Raw genomic sequence first — 25,638 nt, 5'->3', positions numbered from 1 at the left:
GGTGAAATGGTAAGAAATGAATGATAATTAATTCGATTCGATGCTTGCTGATGGTAATTGAAACGGAAAAAGTCAACGAGCTAGTTAGTATTTCGAGCAAGGGGTGTTAGGCTAACCTTTTATTAAACTTATTCGCCCATTCAAAGTATTCAATTAGTTCATTCAGGAAATGTTCAGAAGCAGTATACAGATATACAGATTCCAACATAAACTGCCATTTTAAGACACACCGATCCCTAATTAACATCACGGACAAGTATTGTCAGTCGAATTAGTTTACTTACCACGTGCTAAAGACAGGACGTGTGTTCTGTGAGGAGTGTGTCCAGGAAGTGTGTTTTAATTTCAGAGGTTCAGAGACACAGGAAAGCAAAACTGATCTGTGATCGAGCACACTTGCACACGTGCACACACACACGCGCACACACACAGGTTTCACACACTGAGCATTTAAAAACACTGGACCTGTTGCTAATGTCAACCAGGTTTTCAAAATTGCTTCCATATTCTCCATCTGTCATTTGTGAGGCAGACGTACACCATGCTTACATTCTCTCTCTCTCTCTCTCTCTCTCTCTCTCTCTCTCACACACACACACACACACACACACACACACACACACAGTCAGAAAACACACTTCCTGTACTATGGGCAGGAATGTCGTAGTGTTTCCCAGCTTTCCGGTTTAGGATGTTCCTATGCCTCTACAATACCAAAACAGTTTCACTAACTAATTCAATCTCTATTGTTTCATGAAGCAAGGACTTGTTTGCAAGTGAGACATTGTGCACAGCTTTTAACTGGGAATTAAATCTGTAGATAACACTATTCTGTGATACATGTAATGACCACTAGAGCATTTACACATGAATACATTGAGGCTCCCGTAACATAATTATTGATTGTGTTAGCTAGCATGAACAAATTATAAAGCATCAATATTAATAAACCTTATACTGCAGCGTGGTGAAATTCTCAAATCTGATTGGTCAGAAGGTGTGGATTAATTGAATATAACCACAGCTTGGACAGTGGTTCCGACTGTAACATAAACACTAGGTTTATAATAACTCTCTACTGCATGAATTATTACATTTACATTAAAAAACAACCGTCTTTTATGAATTAGCTCAAGTATTAAACATATATTAACTTTTTTTGAGAAAAATATTTTAGGGGAGTAGTCGTAGGGGAGGTAAATTGTTGCCGTATGGCAACCGTGTGAAATGGTGGAAAGTATCATATAGTCAAAAATAACTAATTCTAATTACTATTTTTAATTTTAATTTTTTTTTTGTCACCTAGTAAACATGTGATAACTTCTAGAAAGGAAATTTCAGTTGTAAAAAGTATGTGGACGGATTTACTCAAGCAAAATACATACAAAAAAAAAACATGGTTTTGGGTTAAGTGTGTTTTTAATTCTTTCTCTTGAAATATAAAATTTAGAAAATAAGGTGCAATTGCAAAATGTCTGAAATTACAACCGTTTTTTCTTACTTTCAATGTGAAAAAAAAATGTAAATATACTATTAGAGAAGCCTGGTGTCTTTGTTACTCTGTAGGCCTGTTTCAGTTCATGAATGCACATACTACTGTAAGTTCCTTTACTGCATGTTGTTGTCATATGGCAACAAGTACATTTTACCATTGAGCAGAATATTCAGAATATATAAACTTGTTTAAGTGACAAAGTAAATGTTAACTTCTCTCAGATGGTGTTTAAATGTTTTCCTTTAAGTAGTTTTGCCCAAATATTGAAAAATTGATTACATTTTGAGAGATGATGACCTTCGCCATACAGTGTGATTGCAGAAAAGGAAGTGCAAACAGCACATCCTGGTCATCTCACATGGGATTTTTTAAATGTTAAGTCAAAATTAAAGCGCTCCATTTCCAGTTATATGGGAAAATAGTAGTTTTGTATTATTTCCTATCAAAAAAATTGAAGAAAAATTCATTGCATGGCAACACCATGCGTTAAAGGGTTAATGTGTTATTGTTCTAATACGTTTTTATTATTGTTTTATTTACAGTAACAGCTGAAGACTAAAAATAAACCAATTTAAGAAAAACAACATCATTGTTGATGTGTGAGGGGTTTTTTTTTTTTTTGGACGCGTTTATGTAACATTTATGGAAGGAATCTCAAGTGTCAGAGCTTTGTAACAGTCAACTACAGTTTGTAGTTTCCCAGCATTGGAAGGGTTCACACTTTCTGGAAGTCCGAATGAAATGAAACTTATAAAATAATAAAAAAATATTCAATTACAACATGTTCCAATCAATACAAGTGTTTGTTTGTTAATGGTGACGTTCATGGATGTTCAGCGTGAACTATCATGAGTGTGTTGTGAGTCGGAGCCGAGGGCTGATCATCACTGAACCACTTATGTCCGGTTCATGTTCAGGTCTTTCTCTGAGGCAACAGGAAGTCAGTGCAAGTCAGTTCACATTAATAAAAACAAAAACAAATCCGGTAAATGTGACGCTGCTTTTGTAAAGTAATCTGTTGACTTCGCAGGACCAGAATAACACAGCAAAGTTTTCTAATGAAAGCAATTACAATATTATTATTATTATTATTATTATTATTATTATTATTATTATTATTATTAATTCATCATTGTCGTATATGAAACTTGATACTTCATCTGCTTAGCTCACTTAAAAGTATCTTTGGATAAAAAGCTTCTGCCAAATAACTAATCAATTCATTCAAAAGTCAATTTGTCCAATTTCTTTCATTTTTTTGGAAAATTTAAGCTAAACTTGAATGAATTCATATTTCAACCATTTAATTTAATTTTAATTGCAACGTTTAATCCCTTTACTGAATATTTTTCATTTCTATATTTTACTTCATTCTATTGCATTTATATTGTTATGTCAATTGATTATATATCCAGTTTCCGTACCGCTTATCCTACACAGGGTCACGCGGGAGCCTGGAGCCTATCCCAGAGGACTTGGGGGCACAAGGCGGGGCACAATCTCACACACAGTCACACACCCATTCATACCCTCACTATGGACTATAGAGACACCAAAAAAACATATTTCATGATACTTCATTTAACGTCTGTAAAAATAACTGTATTGTTATTCATATTTATTTGTATTTTGAAAATTTTGTATTTATAGAAGTAAAAAATCTACAAACAAGACACACTCTCGATAAGTTGATGAAATTGTTTCCCGTTACAAAGTTTTCGACTTTGTTGTCGAGAGAAAGTTTTTAATTGCACTGATTTTATTCGGACTGTTAGAAGCTGCTATTCTTTGTCAGCACATGGAAAGAGAATCTGAGTGCAGACCTTTCAGAGGCGTCTTTGTCAAGGCTGAAGTAATTGGAAAATATTTCGACTGAAGACTAATTCTGAACACACTGTGCTAGTCGGAGCCCTGTACCTTCCAATAAGGAGGCTTTTTCGTTGTTGATGTAATTAGAGCAGCATTTTCATTTGCTTTGGAACAGCAAGCTCACTAATAAACTCACTGTAGTATGTAGGCAACGTTAGATAAAGACCAGCGTTCGCGTTCTTTAAAGAAACACACCTTAAATGCGGACCAAAGCAAAGACAAAAACAACATGAAATGTTCATATGAAACATGAAAAGATGTTCTGATGTTATCATTTTCATCCCTTTTTCTGTATAACAGCACGTCATGATTTTTATGTTCAGTTCAACACAGTGGATCTACAGTATATTGAAAGGTTCTACATGTTCTGAGATGCTTTTCTGTGCACCACGGTCGTAAAGAGTGGTCATTCGAGTCACCGTAGCCTTTTCTTGTCAACTCGAACCAGTCTGGTCGTTCTCCTCTGACCTCTCTCATCAATAAGGCGTTTCTGTTCACAGAACCTCCCACACTGGATATGTTTTTTGTTTCCTGCACCATTCTGTGTAGACTCTTGTGCGGGGACAATCCCAGGAGATTAGTATTTTCTGAAATACTCTAGCACCAACAGCCACGCCATGGCCGAAGTCCCTAAGATCACTTATTTTTTCCCTGCATTCTAATGTTCGATGTGAGCCCTTGACCTGTATCTGCATGATTTTATGCAGTCCTGCGACGTGATTGGCTGACTGGATCACTGCACAAATCCACAGTCAACTCTTTGGAAAAGTTCGAAATAATTAGGCTTAAGAGGATGTAATGGATGTAGTTCTTCACTAATAAAGATTTCTTAATATTGCCCTTGCGTCTTCCGTGTAAAAGTTTGCACCCCCCCTTGCACGTCTTTTATTTCAGCGGTGTTTCGTTTTATGTAAACCTATTACATTTTAACCTGAACATTAGTCGGCAGTTTCTTTATCAGTAAACCCAAAGAATTGTATCCCCATCACCGGGCTTCTAGTTCATTGTGCTTCATTCATGTGTTAAATGACGTAAAAACCCTCGAAATGTCATATTTAAGGTATGAAAAGTTCACGGAGAAGAGATCAAAGCGAATCGAAAGCAAACAGCAGAAAAATCCTTTTAATTTGATAACTTTTAGACGCCTAAAAAACAAACTAGGATTCTAATTTGTTCTTTGAGTAGTAGTCTTTGACTTCAGACTCGCTGGGTTCGCACATTTCTCTCAAACAGCTTAGTTCATCTCTTCCGTTATCTATTTGCCATTCTCTCTTTTTTTCCCCCAGCTGTTTTCCTCATTTCATCATCCTTTCTCCTCTCTTGTTTTGACTTTCTCAGGTGGCCCAGAATTCCTTGCTGTCATAATGTTAGATTACACCATGTTTATTGACTCCTAGCTTGTCAAACGCTCCTGAAATTTTCCCCACTATCTGTGCCAATCACACACACACACACATGGAGTAGAACCGGCGTTGCTTCTCATGTGACCCACAGTCATACTGCAGGACTTTGAGCCGTCGTCTGCCGCAGTTTCCAGAGTTTTCCGGGTAAAGTGTAACAGCCAGGAACGTCGCCAGCTCACGCCAGACACTTCCCAAATCCAGTCTTTTGAAACTTCCTTTTTTCCCGACACAGACTATGACACTCTGTTTACAGGACTTATCAGTGAACAAGCAACATCAGCAGGCTTAAAGTGCGTGACCTTTTGAGAATCGACGTCTGTTAGTGAAATTCAGACTCGGATCGTTACGTTTCTGTTTCTTCTGATATATTCTTACATGCGTTCCAGAAAACTGAGAATGAAGCCACTTCACACAGGCTGGCAGCTGTCGTTTTCTGTTATCTGCACGAATTGTGAGAGGATTTGTCCTCCAATCTGACAGGAAAGAACCCTGAGAAAAACATCACCAGCACTAATGGAATGTGTGACCCATCTGAGAAAACACATTTTTGATAATATTATTATCTTCCCGTCTGTACGGCTTTGACTGATGTCTGAAAATAAAGACTAACGCAAACTTGCTATCATAGACCACGATGTGAGTGGGCTCTTCCCTTGGACGTAACCTACAATGCGGACGCTATAGGACGTGTCTGAATACTTTTTAATAGGTCCAATAGTGTGAAATAAAATGTAAAAAAATATATCACTTAATCTATGATATGCGGGACATCATTTCACCACGGCTGGCTTGAATACTCAAATCTTATTGGTCAGATGATGTGGATTAAGCTCAGCTCAGACAATAGTTTCGGCTCCGACGTATACGTTTCGAATATAGTAATATGTCTAATCACTTACACACAGACGTGTAGCAGTCGCGCCAGAATTTTGAAATTCCGCAATATTCCGAGTCGTTTGCAATTTTTCAACATTACCCCGCAGATTTGGGCCAAGACGCGTCATGTGACGTCATCACAACGTGCATTCAACCGTGCATTCAACCAAACATGAGTACAGCTAAAAGGTCTGTGAAAGTCCGTGCGAAACAATTTCATGCTATTGCGATTTCTCCTATTTTCTGAAAAAAAAAAAGGCACAAAAAAAGTCTGCAAGTTGCATTGAAAATTTTTGAAGCAACAATCATAAAAAAACTTGAAAAACATGAGCTAAAGCTAATAATAAGGTGATATGTGGAAATTTGGAGAGGTTTCGTTAACATTTTTGGAAAGAGTCTCCAGAGTCATCGCTTGGTAACAAGACCTGTAACTTAAGGTTTCCGACGCGTTAATTGTCTTAAAGACGGACGAAGTGTTGCAGGTTCTTGGTAACATGTCATGCTACTTCTTTTGTGTTATTATCTATTATCTTGTGTTATTATCTTCAAGGAGCTGTAGACGGAAAGAGTGTTTACAGCTACGGGAACATAAGTGAAAACATGAACGAACTTCTTTCATGGGCGTTCCACAACATTAAATGAAACTATAAATGGGGTGGGGGGGGGGGGGGGGGGATGGACTACGCTTCAAATTGTCCTGCATCACACTAGCCTGTTGTTGATTGTTTTCCTATGATAGCATGCCACATATTTCTTTCCTTATAAAAAAGAATCACGAAACATGCAAATATAACGCGAGGCTTTATATTACTGACTGTAGCTGTCATTACAATAGCTAATTTCCTCAGCCTGGAGTTTGATGTTCTATTTTCATTCTAACAGCTCCCAGAGAAGGCAGGATGTCCAATGCATCCATCATTCCATGATCGAGGGAAACTGTTGAGGTGCTTAAACTTTGGTTCAAATGAAAACTAAATAAATAAACAAACAAAAATAAACCAAAGTTCTACCCATGACTAATCTCACTTAAGGAAATCACAGAATCCAGTGCCATAGATGTTTCGAACTTTTCATTTCCATTGAGCTCAATGTCTCCTTCGGTTACTTTTAGATTCGCGTAATGAAATCCATCATGGTGCTTAACTCCGTAGGGCATGATAAGAGTCTCGCTGGACCGTGTTGTGTTTGATCGACGCAGACAAACAACTAAGATAACGAAGCTCTAAATTGTGCGAGTCCAAAACAGTGCGGGATTTCCATTACCCGATCGCCCGATGTTTAGTGGACGAGATGACAAAAAGCGATTGCGATGATACACCTGCAGATACAATATCAGACACACGTGCTTGTATAGTTCAGCCTTAATTGTAAATAATTTCCTGATGGAAACGTTTTCTGAAGCGTTTCTTTTTCTCTCTTTAACAGCGGGCATTCCTTTCAGACGCCTCGATGGCACTGGGCCAAAACTAACATAAATCTCGAACGCACACAAGCTCTGGGCAAGTTGGCGTCCCATAGAGTGCTCAGAGTTTCTTTCTATTGTGTCCTACTGAATACAGCAAATTAAAGTAGATCGTTATCTCTCTCATATTATCTAGTGACTAGATGGAAACAATACAAATGATAAATTTGTGTGTTAAAGAAGTAAAGAAGAGGATTTTCGAGCTATCAGGCTTCTTTAACTTTTAGAATTAAACTTAAAAGGGCTTTAAATGTGCATTAGGTAAGATTGTTGTTGTTGTTGTTGTTTAAAGATTAGGTCTCTAATGGTTAGGTGAGTTTGAGATTTCAATTATGTCTTTTTTTTTTTCTTTTAAAAAAAAAACAACAACAAAAAAAAAACATTTTTTCCTTGAGCTCTTAAGCATCTTAGGTGGCCTGTAGAGTGTCTATAAAATGACTGACAGGACGCATATCCAAACACAAACAAGCGGTCTAGCTTGACTTTAACAAATGGGTTTTCTCAGCGACTGTAAAAGCTTTTGCTAAATCCATGGCTTAACACATTTTCATCATTTTCGAATTTTTTTTTAATCGCACTTTTAAAATGTCACGTGCATGTGCACACATTTACACATACTATAACCTGTGAGAACCTTCCATTGACAGAATTATTAATACTGAGCTACATTGAAACTTAACACGAAGCTTGACTTCAGTAACCAAAAGGAAACTTTTTACTAGTTTTGTTTTATAAAGTTTTATTAAATAAATGGGGCGCGTCAACATTATTATTAACATTAAGATTATATCGAACGCGTCAACATTTTTTTCAAGAAATATGTTTCCAATGAGGCTATTCCCATAAAATTTTCACCAGACTTCGGTATTATCTCAAGAAATCTGGAAATATAAAGAATTTTATATGTGTGTAATAAAGTGGAAAGACACAGGAAAAAAAGTATTGAACACACTATCTGAAATTTATTTAATGCTTAGTGGTGAAGCCTTTGTTTGTAATGACAGCTTCAAGACGCTTCCTGTATGTAGAAATTAATCGGTCGCATTATTCAGGTGTGTTTTTGGCCCATTCTTCTAAACATATTGTCTAAATATTGTTCAGTTGGATTCGAGTCAGGTGATTGACTGGGCCATTCTAACACCTTGATTTTTTTTCCTCTGAAACCAGTTGAGAGTTTCCTTTCCTGTATGCTTTGGATCGTTGTCCTGCTGGAAGCTCCACCCACGTCTCATCTTCATCATCCTGGTGGATGGCAGCAGATTCTTCTCAAGAATCTCTCAGTAAAGGGCTCCATTTATCGTTCCTTCAATTATATGAAGTCTGCCAGTACCATGTGATGAAAAACAGCCCCACACCATGATGCTTCCACCTCCAAACTTTGGTGTAGTGTTTTTAGGGTGATCTGCAGTGCCATTTCTTCTCCAAACATGGTGTGTAGTATGACAGCCAAAAAGTTCAATGTTGCTCTCGTCTGACCAGACTACACTCTCCCAGTGTTTCATAGGCTTGTCCAAATGAGTTGTAGCAAACTTTAAACAAGCTTCAACATGCCTTTTCTTTAGTTATGGAGTCTTCCGGGGTGAGCGTGAGCACTGGAGTGCATTACCTATTGTTTTCTCTGTCACGATGGCACCTGCTGCCTCCAAGTTTCTGAAGCTCTTTCCGAGTGGTCCTTGGCTCTTGGGCTACTCTTCTGATTATTCTTCTGACTCCCTGGTCAGAAATCTTGCGAGGATCTCCTGTGCGTGGCCGGGTGATGACGGAGTGATGTTGCTTCCACTTGCAGATAATGACCCCAGTGGTGCTTACTGGAACATTCAGAAGTTTTGAAATACGTCTGTATCCGATTCCATCAATATGCTTCGCAACAATAAGGTTGCAAAGGTCTTGGGAGAGCTCTTTGCTTTAACCCATCATGAGATGTTTCTTGTGTGAGTCCTTGGTAACGAAAAGCCTTTTTATAGACCATCAATTTACTAACCCAGCTGATATTAATTTGCACAGATAGGAGGTATAATTACTTTCTAACTAATTACAGATTTCAGCTGGTTCCTTGCCTTACCTTGCCTTGGAGAACTGCTTTTTCTTAGCGTGTTCAATACTTTTTTCTTGTGTCATTCCACTTTATTACACACAACTTTATTTATGTACTTTAAGGTTGTGAATTCTTTATATTTGCGGCTTTCTTGAGTTAATACTGACGTCTGGTGAGAATCTCATGTGAATAACCTCATTGGAAATATATTTACTGAAAAAAATGTTGATGTGTTCAATACTAATTTCCCCCCATTGTATCTGTATGCGTGTGAGAGAGAAACTTTAAAGCGCTGTCATTATCACAAGCATGAGGTCGCGTGTTATTACAGCCTGCTCATGAATCTGTTTGAATGTTGACCTGAAACCAACCAAATCCAAATTAAATATCACACACCCTTAGAGGCACACATCACTCAAAGCTGAGCGTAGATGCAATAAAGTGACTTTACAGCCAACACAGATGTTAAAAATGCCACACTAATGCAACAAAACAAGCTGATACGCAGCTTGTAGCAACTATAAAGCTTTTCTCAGGACAAACGACCAACAGAGTGATCACTAGAGTAACCTGACAATACCGGTTTCAAAAAAAAAAAGTCAACGGATGTTGGAATGTCATGGCAATGTTGTGGAAACATTATGTTGCATTGTTTGGTGTCACTGTGTTGATGGTTGTGGTAACACAATTTGTTACAATGGTTTCCATATGAATGTAAGTTCTAGTAACAACAACCAACTACAACTGTATCTGCTCATAACTGTTCAGAAGTCTGAAGAATTTGTATTTGTCTGTTGGTTGAATTAAGGTTGCTGTGTATAATAGTGGTAAGAAAGGGTTAGGGTTAGCAGTGTACAGTACATGAGTAACCTTAACCCTAACTCTGGTAACTTTGCTCTGCTACAGTTAAGTCAAATAGACATGAATCCGAAATAATAGTAATCTAATGTAATATATGTTACAAACTGTAAAAGGTTGACATTACGAAGGCATCAGAAGCACCTTTACCCTTATTTGCAGGTCTGGTCCTGCTCCTGGAGCGACTGCGTTGCCTCTGGAGTCGGGTTCGACCCAGCAGCCTGTAGTAGTAGCCGGGTCTCCCAGAACCTTTCCTAGTTATTCCTGACATTCTCCCCACACACACTTATAAACACTCATACACGAGGACACATCAACTCCTTGAGTCCAAACACAAACACAAGCATACACACACTGAAAGCCTTCCTCACTTTTTGCTATGAGTGTCTAAAACCTCACAGTGAACAGATCCATAGAAAGGGAATCCAACTGGAGGAGCAAAAGTTGGTCAAGTCCCTCCAGTCACACTCTCCCTCCACAGCGTTTGTAATCTGTGTGAGCTCCGGAGGTGGGGATATGCCATGGAGTGCACAGATAGAACAAGACAAAAGTTTTGGGCTGGTGGGAAAACCTGGAGTGGATTTCCGAAGGGTGGAGAAGGAACTCAACAGAGGAAATGAACCAACCAGGATGACAAATTAAAGTTAAAAACCAACATGAGGTTTGGCCCCCAGAACAGCTTCAATACTCCTTCAGATTCTCTGGAGCTCTCTCTACTGGAACAATGGACACCATTCTTCCAAAAGATATTCTCTCAGTCAGTGTTTTGATGATGATGATGATGATGATGATGGTAGTCCAAAATCACCCATTGGTGTTCACCAGGGTGGAGATCTGATAACTGAAAGCCACAGCATTTATATTTACACCATTTCCCTGTCAGTGCCCTGTCAGTGAAGTTGGGGGCGGAGTCATCCTGGAAGACACCACTCCCATCAGGGGATAAATGTTTCATCATAGGATAAAGGTGAGGAGTTAATGGTTTACACTCAGTCACCCATTCCTCTAAGAGGACAAGTGAAGTGGACCCAAACCTTGCCAGCAAAATTCCATAATAACATAACAGAGAAGGCAGGGGTTTTCGTCCCTTTAATTTGAATTAATGCTAGGTTTTTTGTTTTTTTTTAAATAATCTTTCATTTCTATATAAGGTTTAGCTAGATTTTAAGTTGAGTTTTAATCGTTTCTGTTAGTATACTTTTAGCAATGCTAGTTTTATGGTATATTTAAGTGCACTTTTAATTCAATTAATTAAATTATATATATATATATATATATATATATATATATATATATATATATATATATATATATATATATATATATATATATATATATATATATATATATATATATATATATATATATATAAACTAATTAAAACTATGGTGTGTCGTTCATTAATAAACTGTAATTATTTGCGAATTGCTAGGGTAATTTGGTATTTTGTACAACACCAATTCCAAAAAAAAAGATGGGACGCTGTGTAAAATGTAAATAAAAACAGAATGCAATGATTTGTAAATCTCATTAACCTATGTTATTCACAATAGAACATAGAAAACATATCAAATGTTTAAACTGAGGAAATGTACCATTTTAAGGAAAAAATAAGGTCATTTTGAATTTGAAGGCTGCAACACGTCTCAAAAAAGTTGGGACGGGGCAACAAAAGGCTGGAAAAGTAAGTGTTACTAAAACAAACAGCTGGAGGTTAATTGGGAACAGGTCAGTAAGATGACTGGGTATAAAAAGAGTATCTTAGAGAGGCGGAGTCTCTCAGAAGTAAAGATGGGCAGAGGTTCACCAATCTGTGAAAAACTGCATCAATTTGTGGAACAATTTCAGAATAATGTTCCTCAATGTAAAATTGCGAAGACTATGAATATCTCATCATCTTCAGTACATAATATCATCAAAAGATTCAGAGAATCTGGAGAAATCTCTGTGCTGATGGGACGAGGGTGAAAATCAATACTGCATGCCTGTGATCTTCAGGCCCTCAGACGGCACTGTGTTAAAAACAGGCATGATTCTGTAATGGAAATCACTGCATGGGCTCAGAAACACCTCCAGAACTCATTGTCTGTGAACACAGTTCGCCGTGCCATCCTCAAATGCTGGTTAAAGCTCTATCATGCAAAGAAGCCATATGTGAACATGATCCAGAATCACCGCCGTCTTCTCTGGGCCAAAGCTCTTTTAAAATGGACTGAGGCAAAGTGGAAAACTGTTCTGTGGTCAGACCAATTGAAATTTGAAATTTTGAAAGAGGACTAAAGGGGAGAGGTTTTTTATCAGCGCTCAGTTCAAAAGCCGGCGTCTCTGATTGTACGGAGGTGCATTGTTGCCTATGGATTGGGCAGCTTGCACATCTGGAAAGTCACCATCAATGCTCAAAGGTATATACAGGTTTTATAGCAACATATGTTTCCATCCAGATTCCATCCCATCTTTATTTCTGAGAGACTCCGCCTCTCTAAGATACTCTTTTTATACCCAAACATGACCTACGCCTGACAAGTTGCCTGTTACCAAATTAGTCACAAAATGTTCCTGCAGCTGTTTCTTTTTAGTAACACGTACTTTTCCAGCCTTTTGTTGTCCAAACTTTTTTGACACGTGTTGCAGCCATCAAATTCAAAATGACCTCATTTTTTTCTTAAAATGTTACATTTCCAGTTTAAACATTTGATATGTTTTCTGTGTTTTATTGTGAATAACAAATCATCGTATTCGGTTTTTATTTACATTTTACACAGCGTCCCAACCTTTTTGGAATTGGAGTTTTATACCATATACTCCTTATAAATTATAAATATTGTAAAAGGAGAGTAAATGCTTTAAGAAGTGCCTTTACAGGAAAATAATCACCTTCAGGGTGGTGTCAGTAACTACTACTACTAATAATAATAACAATAATAACCGTTCTATTAATACAGTCATTGCTATCATGTGTTATCATTTATACTATTGTGTCCATCAAAATGCAGAAACTTTTAAAAAAATATATATTTGTGCATTAGCAAAGACGGATTGAGAATTATAATATAAATTGACAAATTAGTAAATTATGACAACTGATGAAATATATGAGTGTTGTGGTCTCAATCTCACTGCAACATTCCAACTCCGTTGTGGACGGATTCCAGACCAGGGTTTGTGTGTGTGTGTGTGTGTGTGTGTGTGTGTGTGTGTGTGTGTGTGTGTGTGTGTGTGTGTGTGTGTGTGTTCATAAGGGGCATGACAAGCTTCTCCAGGCCTAGCTGTCCTTAGCCAATCAGGAGCTAGCTGTGGGTGTGGGTCAAGCAGCTGGAGTACTGCTGAGCAGATGGACACAAAGACGCATAAATAAAAGCATGAACACAAACACACACACACACACACACACACACTGACTCAAACAATCATCCACAAACATACAGTATACCGATTTCCAGGACTTAAAAAGAAGAAATAGGTACAGGAAGACAAAGAGTGTAGAGAGACTATAAATAATGTCAAAAAGACAACGCTTTTAATGTCTTTTAGCTTTAGTTCTGTGCACACAAAAGAACACACACCTCCACACCTGTTGCAGTGTGTATGGAGTTGTGTAAGAGGATTTTCAGGAAGTTCGACACAGATAGGATGGAATCCACAATCTGGTTAATATTACAAAGTGTTCTTCAGTTAAACGCACACACCTTAGACACACACAAACACACACACACACACACACACACACACACACATACATACATACATACACTGGCCATAAACCAGTCAAATGCATAATTCTACCCGAGTATTTGGTTTCGCTGGTTAGTTGTGTGACTCTTTGTTTGATAGCCGTTATCTTTCCCTGCGGACCCATACACACACACACACACACACACACACTGTCGCTCTGTTCATAGCTGAAACTCTTGAGGTCCACTCTCGCTTGGGGTCACATTCAGAGGCCGTGCTCGTTTCCTGTTCTCAAGACTTTCCCTGCACTCAGACTCTCTGGGGGCTGACCTCATCGTAACAACTTGTGTGGATAAGTGTATGTGTGTCTGTGTGTATGAATGTGAAACAATATATCCTAGAAGTTTTCAGAACAACATTGGCCTCGACTATTCTAACTTCGGCCGATATGCGACACACCGATAAAGACAGCATGCCAAGGAAACACACCATACATGCAGGAAGTAGCTGGATAATAGTGTGTTTTTGTGCTGGAGGTCTTGGAAAACCCCTCAGGTGTTGCCTGTGAGGGATTACACCAATATACATTGGCGTAGCATTTGTAATTTAAGAAAACGTAAACCTACAGTATGTTTCTCCAATCCAATGCGGAAATGTTTTTATTAACTCTCTAAACTTTAATAAAGAGCAGGTTTAAGAAGCACGGCTGCAAAAACTGACTGCATAAAAGTGTACGAATTTCTAGCTTATTAGCTAAGTGCGCTTTCCTCATGCAGTTAATGTCATGCTTGTATCCAGTCATTGATTAGTTACTGTACTTGCAGGGGTGGCACTATTTGTGTAAGTGTAGCATTGCCACGTTGACTAATAATTCAAATAATTCATATGGGCTCATATCTCACCTCAAAGTTTTAGCGGCGAACCTAGCTAGCTGGCTCTGAAGGCACACTCAGACCAAGGAAATTATGCTTCCTGTGATCAAGAGAAAATCAGGAATGGACTTCATGCAATACTGCCGGCGATACCAGCAGTAGTGACAGCTGTGGCCATGGTTACATGCCACAGCAAAACAGGCATAAGTCTAATCAATTCAGCTTGTACACAGTCTCAATACCAGCTGTCAAATCATTACTGCAAAGATTACTGCGGACAAAGTTGAAACGTTTGAATGCTATTAACAAATCACAAATGGGCACTGAAGACACCAGTTGGTTAAGCTTAGCAAGCGGAATTTTCCCCCGTCCATCCATTATGCATTTCTTCAGCTGTGCAACTGTACGAGGCCTTCGTTGCCTTATTTTGCGCTTCATAATGCGCTACACATTCTCAATCAGAGACAGGTCAGGACTGCAGGCAGGCCATGCTAGCACCCGCACTCTTTGCTTACACAACCATGCACTTGTAATCCGGGCAGAATGTGGTTTGGTGTTGTCCTGCTGGAACATGCAGAGACGTCCCTGGAAAAGACGCACTGACACACCCCCATACCATGACAGACGCTGGATTTTGGACCTGACGCTGATAACAGCTTGGACGGTCCTTTTCCTGTTTGGCCCGGAGAACACGACGGCTGTTTTATCCAAAAACTATTTGAAATGTTGACACAATGGACCACAAAATACGATTCCACTGTGCTACTGACCGTCTCAGATGAGACCGAGCCCAGAGAAGTCGGCGGTGCTTCTGGACAGTGTTGATGTATGACTTCTGCTTTGCATAGTAAAGCCTTAACTTGTATCTGTGGATGCAGCGGCGAATGGTGTTGACTGACAAAGGTTTATCCAAATATTCCCGAGCGCATGTCAGGATCTCCATTACAGACTCATGACGGTTTTTAAAACAGTGATGTCTGAGGGAAGTGGTTTTCCGCCTCGCCCTTTACGCACCGAGATTTGACCTTATTCCTTGAATCTTTTAATTATATTGTGCACTGTAGAAGGTGAAATGCCCAAAATCCTACCGATTTATCTTTGGGGAATGTTCTCAAAGTGTTGGATTATTCACTAAGACATCTGCTGGCAGTTGACGAGCCACGACCCATCCTTGCTCTTGAAGCACTAGGCCTTTTTTGGAGGCTCCTCATATACTATGATTAGATGATTGCCTCACCTGTTTCACATCAACTTCTCATTTCAACTTGTCTCATCGCTATTAGTCTAAAATTGCCCCTGTCCCAACTTTTTGGGAACGTGTCGCATGCATCAATTTCAAAATAAAGGTTTACCTTCAAAAAGATTATGCAGTTAATTAAGTAAAACATCAAATACCTTGTCTTTATGTGACATCTCTATTTCTCTCTTTAAAATTCAGCTTAAAGCAGTTCTTTTCTCAGCGCACTATCTGTCTCTTACTGAATGAAGGTTTATTTCCTGCTTTGTAATTGAGATTGTAAGTTCTGTTGAAATGGATAGTAATGTACTTTGTCCTGTTAAATGTATATGAAGTGTAAAGTGTCCTTGAGCTTGAGGAAAGGCGCTATATAAATAAAATGTATTATTATTATTATTATTATTATTATTATTATTATTATTATTATTATTATATTTTTTGAAAATAAAAAAAGGTTTTTCAGTGAGAATAAGAATCTTTAAACGCTGTTCTCAAGTTTTCAAGTTTTTAAACTATATATGGTAGAAAATGTGAAACTCTTTCCATGAGGTAGGTTTTTCCCAGGCTTTTTCCACAAATAGGAACTGTCAACCTTAACCTTTCTCTGAAACATTTTCCAGCATCTTCTGCATATTTGACCCCTTTCCAACAGCGGCTATATGATATTGAGATCCATCTTTTCCCACTGAGGACGATTGAGGGACTCGTACAAAACTATTTAAAAAAGGTGCAAACATTCACTGATTCTCATGAAAGCAACACGATACATTAAGAGCCAGGGAGTGGGGGGTGTAAACTTTTGAACAGGATCATCAGTGTAAATTGTTATTACTTCGTTAAGATCTTTTATTTTCATTTAGTACTGCCCTTCAGAAGCTACGTACTGTAAGATGTTGACATGTTTCCCAGAAGACAAAATAATTACAGTTTACACTGCTCAAAAGTTTACACCCCCCTGACTCTTACTGTATCGTGTTGCTTTCTTGAGAATCAGTGAATGTTTGCACCTTTTGTAATAGCTTTGTACGAGTACCTCAGTTGTCCTCAGTGTGAAAAGAAGGCTGATAAAAGAACTAGCTAATCATCATATATCCTGAATTAGCTAGAGGCATCATCTATAGAGCATTGCCATAAAAACATTTTTTAAGGTTTGGGTAAAATGATACATTTCAGTTTCTACTTTGCCAGCTATTGTAGGTAAATGTTCTTCACTACAATGAGTTAGGAATTTATATCAGATAAATAAGATAAAAATTCGTCCAGCTCTCTGGCTAATCATAAATCTCCCAGCTATCTTAACATGCTGATATGGCTGAGTTCCTCCAAAACATCACAGCACAAAGATCATCGTCAAACGGTGGAGTGAGAATCACAATGAACACTCTCTCCCAGTTAAGATCTTACTTCTGTGCTGCTTTTGGGAAACGCAGCCATTTATACTATAGTAAAGATACGCTTCGGGGAGAAAGAGGACACACTTTCTGACTACATCTCACAGCTATTAGAGGAATACTCTTAAACACGTGAAATCTACATTTAAATTGAAAGTCCATACGACTTTCTGGTGTGCCACTTCAAGAACACAACGACACTTTAACTCATGTTCCTGAGGAAAAGTCCGAGCCTTCTGGTGATACTGCTGCTATTCTAACACTTGAGATGAGATGCTAGGCAAGATATGCTAATTTAAAGCTCAAATGTCATTAAACCTTGTTTTTGAAGAAAAGAAGCGCAATATATTTGAGATATTATTCAAATGTATTAAATCACAAAGCAACATTAAAAGTTTTTTAGCCAAGAGTGATAACACACACACACACACACACACACACACACACACACACACACATACACACACGCAAATATGGTGTGGTGTGTTCATGCCAAGGGGAAAATGCTATTACTGACTGGGCGATAAAGAGACAGATGGTACTTTCTTCAGCCACTCGTTTTCCATCTTTAAGTATTCGTGTTTAAAAGAGAAAAGAAACAAACCAGAGAGCAAACTAATGAGCAGCTTGAAAAGTTAAACATGTAGCACCAAATGCTTTAACTGTATTTTATGTTTGGTGTCTGAAGTTTGCTTTTTTAGTTTTGTTTTATATGAAATGAAATTTGAAGACAGTGAACTCGGCGGCAAAAACATAACACGGACAGCAGTAATCTAATTATTGACCTTATTCCTAATAAGACAATATTCTGATTAAGGTGTTTACATGAGTCGCGTTTAGAATATTCCTTTCATGTTCCTGTTTTACATGTTATAGATCATAGAGCGATTAACGGCACACGTCGTTACGTCACCGCACCACGCCGTCCGACGTTCCCTCCAGAATTTCACGTATCGACATACAGTTCGTCTTCGTTATGGGCCCGTTTACAGTTTCGGGTGTTTTTCATTTTTAATTTTTACAAAAGCTTCAAGTGCAGATAATTATTTGTCATGCTATACGTGCTAATAGATGACTGCTTGAACTATGGGCTGCGTACAAAACCACGTACTTACCTAAATACATGTATTTCACCACTATATAGTAGGCAAGTACGCGGTTTGGGACGCAGCCGTGCTCTCTTGTTTGCCGTCGAACGGTTGAGCGCTGCCGTGTGTGTACGTGTCCTGTCGCAAAGTGCGGTGAAAACTCCCACACGACTTTAACGGTGTGATTAAGGTGTGTACATGTCTGTAATACACTTCCATAATGCGACTAAAACAGGAATACTCCACACGTCTTAATTCGATTTGTGTTTAATTCGCGTATGACTTTAGTCAGATTAAGGTAATTAAAAATGGCTGTTTACATGCTAGTTTCTTAATCAGAGCATCGTCTTAATCAGGTTAATATCGGATTATTGTTGTCCATGTAAACGTACGGATGATCTTAAATAAAGTACACTGCATTCTTTGTTAACAGTTTTTGAAGATAATCAGGGGCAGGAATGTTGGAGAGCGTTCTGGATGCGGTTCTCTGTGCAGTTATATTGTTTGTACTTTGTAGTGGAAATTACTTCCTTACTTATTTACTTAGTGAATTAATATTTGAGGTTTGGGTAGTCTCATACGACTATTATCTCGAGACGAGCTCTCAGGAGCGGCACATAAACATCATCCTTCTCCTCCTCAGCTGGACACTCGAGTTGTCCATCCAAATCTCACAAGCCAATGAGAGTAAATCACTTTTAAGCCCCGCCCACATGAGACGTTTGTGCCAGAATGACAGGAGCTCTCAGTTTTAGAGTTACAACACGATGTCAGTCATGTCAGTACTAGAACGGAAGACTTTACATGCCTGAATCTTTCCATACTTCCTCCGAACAACAAAGTAAAGCTACACTACATGTGAATATCGTGCTGTTGAATTCTTTAATCTGATCTAATCTGTTAGAAGGTGTCTATTATACGTTATTCTTGAACAGAAGCTCCGACAGTAGTTCCTCTGTCGTTCAAATCACAGTCTTCTGTTAATGCGCTCACTCTAATACACCACCGTTTCTATAGTAACATCTCATTCACTCTAAGTGGTACGGTGGATGCTCTGTAAAATCTACCGTTGTGTTATTATTTAAGAAAGAATACACAGAATTTTTGACATGGTGACGGGATACGTGAGAAGATTGTTATTTATTCGCTATATCACTTCACCCAGATGTAGACTGTTTTCCTAGAACATCATGTCCTAAAGTGTTTACCGTCAGAGAACTGGTGAATTTATAGTGTAGGGAGATGTACGGGAATGCGATCTGAATTACGAAAAGCCTCATAGCTCCAGTGCAAAACTAAGAATCAGACATCGGACATGTTGGCCACACGGAGAAGTTCTTCAGTCCCAACTCCTACAGCACTTGTATTACTAATAAGCCCCTATCACAACTTAAAACTCCATAAACTGCCATAAATACTGTACTTGCAAACTTTGAAGGTGAAAGTTGCACAGCATTTAGGACTTACTCGGCTTTACTGGTAACAGAATGGACCACGACTGCCCACGCTTAGACAACAGCCCTCGGGGCTTGCCACAACTTTCTGATCCAACAATGTCAGAATTGTTAAGAAAGTTTTATTAGAGCAAGAAACAAATACGCCATTCTAACCTTCTGTTTATTACCGCAAGTCTATTACATTTACAGCACAGTGAGTTATGGTATTATATGAGACTCTGTAGATAATGAGACGCAATATCAAGTTCATATCGCCCACTCTATCTTTGTGTGTGTGTGTGTGTGTGTGTGTGTGTGTGTGTGTGTGTGTGTGTGTGTGTGTGTGTTTGAGAAAGAAATACAGAAAAAGGTTATGTGCGAGTGTGAGAGTGTAGTAGACGAACTCTGCAGACCTATTTTTCCACTTTTGATCTTTAGGCTCTTTGTTCTCTGGGTCCAGTGCTTATTCTGCTGCTGCCATTGTCCACTCGTTTAAACTTGTGTGTGTGTGTGTGTGTGTGTGTGTTTGTACGTGCTTGCACTACTACTTGAGAATGCTTTGTATTAAATCTAAATGATCTAAAAAGAAAGAATCCGAGTTAAAAAGAAAGAAAAAGAAAAAAAGGGTGGGAAAGGAATCAATACTCACACCTGCCATCATTTATCTCTTTATTGATGGTGTTCCTTTCCGTATCTGCACACCCATTTGAATAGTCTGGTACTTAGAAAAACTTTTTTTTATTTTTAAACTCTACACAAAGAGCAGGATAGCAGGTGAGTAATTATAAGATAAAAGAGTTAATGAATTATATTCCAACGCGTACTGGCTGTTATTACATCACTGTATGACAGCGCTGTTGAATTCTCTATTCTGACCCGTCAGGCGTCCATTTGGCGTCGACTAGCTTTCTATTCTATCATCTTTGGCGAATCGCTGTGGTGTAGAGCAATAAAACAGTTCAGGATGTGTTATTATTGTAAGATAATCCACTTCAGGGTGTTTACAGTAAGTCCGCTATGCATCGGGCCACATCTCGGGACATCCTGTCTTGGTTTATTCCTTACTTACTACATTAGTACAGAATAGTATGTTATTTATTTACATAGTTTTGATGGAAGTACAGCATTTATTGTAATGTATAATAACCAACTTCTGTAATTTTGTACACTACAACTAATCAGCCATAACATTAAAACCACCCGCCTAATATTGAGCAGGTTCCCCTTGGGCCACCAAAGCAGCTCTGATGTTTCGAGGCGTGGACTCTACAAGATCTCTAATGGTGTGATGTGGAATCTGGCATCAAGACCTTAGCAGCAGATCTTTTAAATCCTGTAAATTGCGAGGTGGGGCTTCCATGGATCGGACTTGTTTGTCCAGCACTTCCTACAGACGCTCGATCGGATTGAGATCTGGGGAATTTGTAGGCCGAGTCAACACCTTGAACTCTGCTGAAAGAAGGCCACTGGTATTAGGGAATATTGTTGCTATGATGGGGTGTATTTGGTGTGCTACAATGTTTAACTAGGTATTTTGTGTCAAAGTAACATTCACATGAATGCGAGAACCCAAAGTTTCCTAGCAGAACATTGCCCAGAGCATCACACTGACTCTACCGGCTTGCCTTTGTTCCAGATCTACATCCTGGTGTCATCTCGTCCCCAGGTAAGTGCTGTGAATGCAGTAGCTCTTCTGTGGAATTGGACCAGACAGACTAGCCTTTGCTCCCTACATGCGTCAATGAGCCTTGGGCACCAGATTTTGCTTTTTCAAAAAAAAAAATAGAAGAGTTCCTCTGTAGGTGGCTATGGCCATGATAGCATCCTTAACAAAGGAAGAAGAGATGGTCCAGAAGACCTTTCAGTCTTTAATTCTATTTTTTGTGTTTACCTTCGTTAAAGTTTAATTAAGGTGGACATATAAGTGAAAATATACAAATATTAATAACAGGTGTTGTATAAATAAAAACGTTAGGAATTGTATTTGTTTCATGTGCGTTTTATTTATTCTGAAAGGTGGAGGGGAGGAGGGGTGCAGGGGGCCTCTTACATAAATTTTGCCTAGGGCCTCCAAATGTCTAGAACCGGCCCTGGCTACATCATACGCAAAGCCAAAAATAGCAACTAGCAGGCAGTCGTGTTAAAATGGGTTATATGGTTTGTTCGAGTGAAAACTAGACAGTGAGGCTAAAGAATCGACATTAAAAAATGCCTGAATGTAAAAGTCCCAGTCTTAGAAAATGGAAATAAATAAATTGCTAACTGATTCCCCCTTTTTTTTTTTTTTTTTTGTAAGTAGCTGTAAATTCAGTAGCTTTAAGGTTTAATAGGTCTAAGTTTAAGTTAGGTTTAAGTTAATATTCAGATTTATTCATTTTACGTTTATATCCAGATTTCCAAACAGGAAGAACACACTCCAAGCGGTACGTAGAACTATGAGAACTATGAGAAATCGATATAAATATGTATAAACAGTGCGTGTTTACAGCACAATATGGCTGTAAAATGTAATAAACGGCACGATATGGGGGGGGAGGGGGGGGTTGGGGAGTGGGCTCGAGGATTGCTCGAGGAGAGAAATGTGAGAAATAGAGGAGGAAATAAAAAGACATGAAAGAGCGAGTGGTGAAGAGTTCAAAGAGAGAAATGAGGGTTGAAAGGTTGAACGAGTGGGAGAAGGAGAGGGAAAATGACTGAACTTCATCCGTGCTCGCTCTCACTGTGTGATGAAAAACAGCACTTGTAAACCTCAAGAGCTCTCAAACACACACACACACACACACACACACACACACAGAGAAAGAACCACACGCACGCTTACTTTATTCACACATGCACTCCTTACTTAATTAACAAGGATGAACGTCTAGATAAGATTTAAGTCTTAATCTTGTTGCAATTTTGCAGTTAAAGATGAAATCTACAGTACATTCCTGTTTTCTTATCAGTTACTTATGTCTAACCTCTAAATAGTTCAGCTTAGATTGGTAATGAACTGCACCAGTTGTGCATATGAAAGGCTTAAATCAGTAAAAACACATTGTGTGTGTGTGTGTGTGTGTGTGTGTGTGTGTGTGTGTGTGAGAGAGAGAGAGAGAGAGAGAGATGAATTGAATCTGGAGGTGACATGCCAAATGTTTTTTTTTTTTTTGTTTTGCAATATTTTAGCTTAATTTTAGCATCTAGCTAAATTATTATTATTTTGTATTACGTCCATCTGAACTATACCTTCTCAGGTGTATAGTTCTCTTAAATAAAAGTACTTAAAAAGTACTCTTAAATAAATAAATAAATATTTCACGTGTAACGAACTGAATCTGTGGCAAAACCTGAATCTGGAAACTCCGTGCCCCTGTGTACTGTATAATATGGACAGGATGGATCGGGTTTCCACATGAAGAAATCACAGAGTAAAAACAACACATCTGGGAAATTTCATCCAAACTGATTCATCACAAGGAATCGCAACGGTTTTGTACACTATCACAGTGGTTTACAAAATGGGGGCCGCGACCCCCTTGGCCGCCACCAGAGGGCGCCCGGGGGGCCTCAACAATTTGTTGTGAAAAATAAATAAATGTATGTTTTCTATTTGTCACTCTCAGACAACCACACACACACACACACACACACACACACACACACACACACACACACACACACACACACAATCAATTCCTAATGTAATGTAATGTAAAGATGTCATATGTAATTATTAATAATAAAAAAGGGGGGTATATTCAGAAGTCTGTATTTTTAATGTGTTTTAAAGACATCTTGCAAAAGGGGGGCCTCAGTCAAATGTTAACGCCATTTGTGGGGCTTTGCCCTGGAAAAGTTTGGGAACCCCTGCACTATCACATCTGTGTTAAAGGTTGATACTCTTCTTTGTTATGGTAGATGTTCCTTGCGTGGATTTATTTTTTAAAATCTAAACTAAGGCTGAGGGGTAAAGCAAATTTTCTCCTCAAATGCTCCTCAAATTCTCATTTAAAGTTGTATGTTTTGCACTGGCGCTACGAGGCTAATGAAGCTAACGAGCAAAGAAAATTAGAACCTCGAGGAAAGCTGATAAAGTCTGCAAACTGTGTGTCGAAATGAGAACACTCATGCTCAGAATACATTGTTTGTATCTCTAACACTATTTCTACATTAGATTCATATCCAAGTCTGTATTTAAAAAAACAAATCCCATTTCTAATCCCATTCCAGCTGCTATTACTGGTTATTCTTATCCCAGCTCATTATTCTTATCCCATTATTTTGTTCCAGCTGCTATTACTGGTTATTAAGTTATTCCAACTGCTATTACAAGCTGCTCTTACCAGTTACTGCTTAAGTTATTGCTTATTAAGTTATTCCAGCTGCTTGTTATTCCAGCTGCTGTTATTGTTTTAAGTTATTCCAGCTGCTATTACTGATTATTACATTAATCCAGCTGCTATTACTGATTATTACATTATTCCAGCTGCTATTACTGATTATTACATTATTCCAGCTGCTATTACTGATTATTACATGAATCCAGCTGCTATTACTGATTATTACATTATTCCAGCTGTTATTACTGATTATTACATTATTCCAGCTGTTATTACTGATTATTACATTATTCCAGCTGTTATTACTGATTATTACATTATTCCAGCTGTTATTACTGATTATTACATTATTCCAGCTGCTATTACTGATTATTACATTAATCCAGCTGCTATTACTGATTATTACATTATTCCAGCTGTTATTACTGATTATTACATTATTCCAGCTGTTATTACTGGTTACTACATTATTTCAACTGCTATTACTGGTTATTAAGTTATTCCAGATGCTCTTCCTGGTTAATGAGTTATTCCAGCTGCTCTTACTGGTTAATGAGTTATTCCAGATGTTCTTCCTGGTTAATGAGTTATTCCAGCTGTTCTTCCTGGTTAATGAGTTATTCCAGCTGCTCTTACTGGTTATTAAGTTATTCCAGATGTTCTTCCTGGTTAATGAGTTATTCCAGCTGCTCTTACTGGTTATTAAGTTATTCCAGATGTTCTTCCTGGTTAATGAGTTATTCCAGCTGTTCTTCCTGGTTAATGAGTTATTCCAGCTGCTCTTACTGGTTATTAAGTTATTCCAGATGTTCTTCCTGGTTAATGAGTTATTCCAGCTGCTATTACTGGTTATTAAGTTGTTCCAGATGTTCTTCCTGGTTAATGAGTTATTCCAGCTGCTCTTACTGGTTATTAAGCTATTCCAGATGCTCTTCCTGGTTATTAAGCTATTCCAGATGCTCTTCCGGGATAATGAGTTATTCCAGCTGCTCTTCCTGGTTATTAAGCTATTCCAGATGCTCTTACTGGTTATTAAGCTATTCCAGATGCTCTTACTGGTTATTAAGCTATTCCAGATGCTCTTCCGGGATAATGAGTTATTCCAGATGCTCTTCCTGGTTATTAAGCTATTCCAGATGCTCTTCCGGGATAATGAGTTATTCCAGATGCTCTTCCTGGTTACTATGTACATTATTCCAGCTGATATTACGCGTTATTAAGTTATGGTAAGTTATATATGACAAAAGCATGCCAGCACATAAATCTCTAAGATTTTACTTAACAACTCAACATGGTTTGAGGTGAGCATATTATGATTTCTGTATATATTTTGCACCTCGATACACTGCTTATAACAGGCTATAAGCATTTTGTGCATGGCTACATTAGCCTTGTAGGACCAATACAAAACTGAAAGAAGGAAACATTTGGTACCAAACATGTCTTGGCTGATTAAGGTCATTTGGGAAAAGAAGATAATTTAATTTCTGGCCAAGTTAGTAATTTAAGAGCTTGGCTCAAGGACACAACAGTGGCAGTCCAGCAGCCTTTGGATTTGAATGCACATAATTTATAATTGCTTCTTCTTCTTTTTTTTTCTTTCTTTTTTAAATGTATGTCAC

General features: G+C 38.3%; 1 protein-coding gene across 3 annotated transcripts in view; it reads right to left on the bottom strand.

The window, feature by feature from the left end:
- Positions 1–25,638, bottom strand: part of dab2ipb (DAB2 interacting protein b) — a 150,769-nt gene that overhangs the window by 89,164 nt on the left and 35,967 nt on the right. The window contains exon 1 of one of the 3 annotated variants that reach the window (XM_017459667.3): positions 10,149–10,856. The exons of the other annotated variants lie outside the window; for them this stretch is intronic. Within the exon in view, the coding sequence (XP_017315156.1) occupies positions 10,149–10,269 (121 nt within the window). The 5' untranslated portion in view covers positions 10,270–10,856. Of the gene's footprint in view, positions 1–10,148; positions 10,857–25,638 lie in introns of those variants that run through there. 3 annotated transcript variants of the gene reach the window in all.

The sequence above is a fragment of the Ictalurus punctatus genome, chromosome 28 (genome assembly GCF_001660625.3).
Source record: "Ictalurus punctatus breed USDA103 chromosome 28, Coco_2.0, whole genome shotgun sequence".
In the NCBI taxonomy this organism is placed as follows: Eukaryota; Metazoa; Chordata; class Actinopteri; order Siluriformes; family Ictaluridae; genus Ictalurus; species Ictalurus punctatus.
The sequence above is the reverse complement of the archived record's forward strand: the minus strand, read 5'-3'. Positions and strand labels throughout refer to the sequence as shown.